The 5,009-nt window shown below is 37.1% G+C and overlaps 1 protein-coding gene across 1 annotated transcript; it reads right to left on the reverse strand.

Moving 5' to 3' along the window:
• Positions 1–1,637: 1,637 nt before the first annotated feature.
• LOC115633747 (ATP synthase subunit s, mitochondrial) lies at positions 1,638–2,526 on the reverse strand. Its single transcript, XM_030531222.1, has one exon. The coding sequence runs from the start codon at positions 2,417–2,419 to the stop codon at positions 1,808–1,810; it is 612 nt and encodes a 203-aa protein (XP_030387082.1). The 5' UTR covers positions 2,420–2,526; the 3' UTR covers positions 1,638–1,807.
• Positions 2,527–5,009: the final 2,483 nt, after the last annotated feature.

Raw genomic sequence — 5,009 nt, forward strand, 5'->3', positions numbered from 1 at the left:
TCTGCCTGCATTTGTAGAATGCATATTTTGAAAATCCTTGAACGTAAAGTTGTAGATTTAGTTTCGTAGATTACAGTCCCCAAATTTGAAATCGATCGGAAAAAATGTATAGTACAAACTTTTCATTTGAAAAGGTGAATAAATATTAAAACCCCAATAATTCAAGCTCCACCACAAACTGTTTTATATATATAGAGATATATACATACTTATGTATGTATATACATAAGGATACATACATGAAAATACATACTATTATGTATTATGTATATGCTAACATTTTTCGGAGAGTGCGCACATCAAAAAGGATGCAGACGAAAACACGGTCTTGGCCTTTATGGCAATTATATAGTATGCTTTATAATCTTCAGTCTTAATTTTCCACAATGATGCCTTAGTTTAGAGCCTTACAATTAATTGGAGCAAAAATGCATTGCTAATTTGATGCTTGTTTAGCCGTCGATTGAAACATTTATATTATTCACGAACAAAACGGCTAACACTTAAATTTAACCCGAACACCTCTACTAACGTCGATCATTTCGTCGAACTGAACAAATTCGACTGTGGATGGCCTACTTAAGCAGCTGTTCATCAAAATAAAATATTAAACCAGGGTTCGTAACACGTGCTCCTACCCGTTGCTACCCATAAGGAAGCTGAGGCCGTGGGTCGAGTGAGCCGCTGCCTCCAGCAGCAGAGTCGTACGAGCGGGCCTATCGAAGCGCTCAACTCATTCGTGCCAGGCAAGCATATGTGCGATGTGTCAACTTTTTATGATGGTATGCTTGTGTGTATATGTATATTTCAAGACGGAATGGGTGCGATCCGTTTCATTCACTTAGCTGTTTTGAATGCGTTTGCATAGTGACACCTGATACTACATTTCTGAATGAATGCCTTCGATTTTTTGGCTATAGGAAATAGATTATTTGCAAACAAGAGAAAACGCTACAATCGAGCAAGCCCGACAGTGAAATACCCTGTACCCACGTTAACTTCCGACACTGGGGTAGAAGAAGAGCGAACTTGTTGCTGCAGTTTGGGGGGGTTGTACTGTAGAGAATTTGTTTCGCTAATAACTTTTCTTAGAATTGACCGAATTGGGGGTGGGGGGGGGGGGGGGTAAATTCCAAAAAATAAAATTAACTCGTCCTTTCTCGGACATAGGAGAATCTGGATACCAACTTTGGTTATTCTAGCTTTTATAGTTTCTGAGATCCTTGCGTTCATCCAGACAGACGGACGGACATGTCTAGATCGATTTCTCTCGTTATGCTGATTCAGAATATACATATATACTTTATGGGGTCGGAGATGCTTCCTTCTGCATGTTACATACTTTGCACAAACCTAATATACCCTTTTTACCCTACGGGTACAGGGTATAATAAATAAACTTGTTACTAATATATTTTATACTATCCTAAAGAATTATACGAATTACAATTATACTATCATAAAAATTTCATACATATGTACATATGTATGCCTTCCTGGCACGAAAGAGCGCTCGGATTCTGCAGGCAGGCTCGTACGACCTTCTGCCGGCAGCGATTCACGGCCAGCCGCGGCAGAATTTCCCGTAGGTCCGAATGAGTTGTGCTCGCATCTTACGAACCCTGTATTAAACACAATTTAAAAGCAACAGTTTTTATTTATTTTTTTTTTTTAACAAATTGGGTGTTTTTTTCAATACGGTAAACAATTGTCCGGGATTGTTATGTGAAAGCTAAAACTATCATCAACTACAGATTCATATAACATTTTCATGAAATTTTCAATGACTAGTTGAGGGTTGATTGATCTACACGCCAAACTTGGTAGCCTTTACTTCGCAGTTAGGCAGGCGAGTCATCAAATTACGCGCTACCATATCTATGTCCTTCACGTACAACATATCAAAGATCAGCAGCTGCTTTAGATTCCGCAGTTCTCCGATAATTTTTAGACCATTGTCGGTTATATTGTAACAGCCGGATACCTGTAGACGAGTCAGCGATGGAATTAGGTGGGTAAGACCCTCCAGGCCATCGTTTTCGAGGTGCTTGCATTTGTGGAAAATTACAGTATCAATTTGATTACAGCCTTTTAAGTGTTCCAAACCAATTTTCATAATTGATGCATTTGAGGCATCTATAACTTTCACCTGAAATCTAATCGACTCCGGTGGCAAAGAATTGTAATCCTTCCAAAGCTTTGATGGACTGTCAACGGTGCGTACACCTCCACCGTTTTTTAGCACCCACTCAGCACACAGGCGGTTTGGGCCCACTTTTGACAAACGATCCACGTCGACCTGATTGAATGCCACAGCTACATAGCCCCAAATTTTCCTCTCATTGTAATGTGAGCGAATGCGACCGGTACTTTGTAGTAGCCGTTTTGTAATGTTAGTAACATTGTATGGAAAAGACATAAACCAACTTTTAATCAAGCTAGTTCGGCAAATGGGAATTGATTCTAAAGTCAAATACGTTTTTTAAGATAGCGTCGAAACGGCTGGAACAGAGACGAAACCAATGGAAATGTTTCTTGACTGTTGCATATTATGTAATTTTTAGGTATGGTAATATTTCGATAGTTTTCTGTTGGTTACGATTTGTATCCAACCTTGATACAATTATTTGTATTTGATATGTTGTACGTGAAGGACATAGATATGCTAGCGCGTAATTTGATGACTCGCCTGCCTAACTGCGAAGTAAAGGCTACCAAGTTTGGCGTGTAGATCAATCAACCCTCAACTAGTCATTGAAAATTTCATGAAAATGTTATATGAATCTGTAGTTGATGATAGTTTTAGCTTTCACATAACAATCCCGGGCAATTGTTTACCGTATTGAAAAAAACACCCAATTTATATAATAGCACTAGTGAGACTCCTGTTTAATATACATATATCATTGTATATTGTTTAGCAAAGAAGGCTATGTTTAATCTTCATTTTCCTTTCTGGCTTTGTCAATGAAGCTAGAAAAAATATTTCTTGCACGAGGGAATACTAGTTTAGTGCGAATGTATGAACACAAAGGATGAGGTGTGAATATATACATACATATATTCTTGATTGTTATGACAAAACGAGTCAATATAGCCATGCCCGTCTGTCTCTCCGTGTGAACGCAAGGGTCTCAGAAAGTATTCAGATTCTCCTAAGGACAAAAAAGGCCTTTTTATTTTTCTGATACACCCATAACTTCAATTTTTTGGAATTTTGAACTACAATTTGGCGATTTCGGTAATTAGTAATGATTGGTCTCTTTGCATGTGGAAAATGTAACAGGAGGCAGATCCCACTCCTTTCAAAAAGATTTTTCGTAACGCATTCCGTATAATACCCTAGATCTCGGAGAGCTATAGACACCAAGTTTATAAGTTTATTATTCCGGGTTCGCTTACATTCGCAAATTACTTACCCACATACATATGAATATACAATTTATATACCAGCGTTGCCAGAATTTTGTTTGCCAAGTCGGGATTTTGATAATGATTAAGTGCAAAAAGCGGAATTCTTTCGAAGAAAGCGAGACATAGTGAAAAAATCATATATAATCAGAAGTTTTAAATATTTATCTCAAATATTAGAGTTTAAATTATGTTAAATTGACAATATATAGCAAAAAAAAAACAATAGAAAATTTTAAATTAGATTTACCCTATCGTTGACTACTCGAGTCTTACTCGTAATACAAGTAAATAAGCTTAAGTCGGGTGTCCCGACTTTGAAATACTCTAAACATATTTTTGGGCAGCGCTGCAGCAGCAAATATATTTGTGGATATAACTTCTTGTTAAATCGGTCTATCATGATGAAACTTGGCATACGGACACATAATGACTAACTGGGGGTATTTTATTTGAGTTCGAAATTCTAAGAATTACGGGAGTTAGAGAAAATTGCGATTTGCATGGGAGATGGTGGAGGGAGGGAAATTCCAAAATACACATTTTCTGCGTATTCACATAAGGCATGTGGGACTAAAATATGGTGTCCGTAGGTCTTATAGTCTTTGAGATATAGGCGATTATACGAATGAGCACGCCTCCTTCTGCCTGTTACATTTTCAGCTCCCGCAAACCTCATCAGCTCGCTGCACGCACTGCTGAGTTCCTGCCCCGCGCGGGACATTTAATTTTAAAATCGGCACGTACATATTCCCGTACACAAACTGAACTAGTTGTAAAATTTAATAATACGTACAGAATGCTGGATAAATTGTACTAGCTTACTAGTTGCCTACATATGTACATACATATGTATAAACTGAATTGTAAATTAAAGAAAATCCTTTACGAACTTTATATGTCTTCCCAATAGCTTTAAGGCTTTTAGCTTGACATAAAAACCCTGTACTTGAGATGTAAACCCAGGAGATGTGTCAGACCCCACAAAGTTAATATATTCTTAATCAGGATAACAAGACGAGTCGATATAACGATTTCCATCTGTACGTTTGTCTGTTTTGTATGAATGCAAGAATCTCAGAAAGTATGACAGCTCTAATGACTCAATTTGGTATTCAAATGCTCGCGAATGTGGAAATAGTTGATTCAAAAATCGATATCAGCGACCAGTATCATTAAATGTAAAATTTCACACATGCTCATTCGGGCCGATAGACGCAACCCTGCAGCGAAACTGTGACATTGTACCTGTTACTCCTAATATTTTGTCACTGCGTGGTATGAATACTTTCATTATTCGTGACAAAATAAATGAAACACACAACGTCGGTCGGTGCTGAAGTGTTCTCTAGTTTAGTGATTGTTAGTAAATACGATTGTGTAAAAGCAATAAATTTAATATTTATATAATATTAAAAAATCATTAAACAGCACCCATGTGAATTAAACGGCAAATCAATTACATGTATTTTTTCCATACCGTATATGCACATTCATACATACATACATATATATGTAAAATTAAGGTATACATATGTATGCAGTTACCGCAGTGCCTAACACGTATTGTATATGTATGTAGATACATATGTATATTA

The sequence above is a fragment of the Scaptodrosophila lebanonensis genome, unplaced genomic scaffold (genome assembly GCF_003285725.1).
Source record: "Scaptodrosophila lebanonensis strain 11010-0011.00,11010-0021.00 unplaced genomic scaffold, SlebRS2 tig00000001-arrow-pilon, whole genome shotgun sequence".
Taxonomy (NCBI): Eukaryota; Metazoa; Arthropoda; class Insecta; order Diptera; family Drosophilidae; genus Scaptodrosophila; species Scaptodrosophila lebanonensis.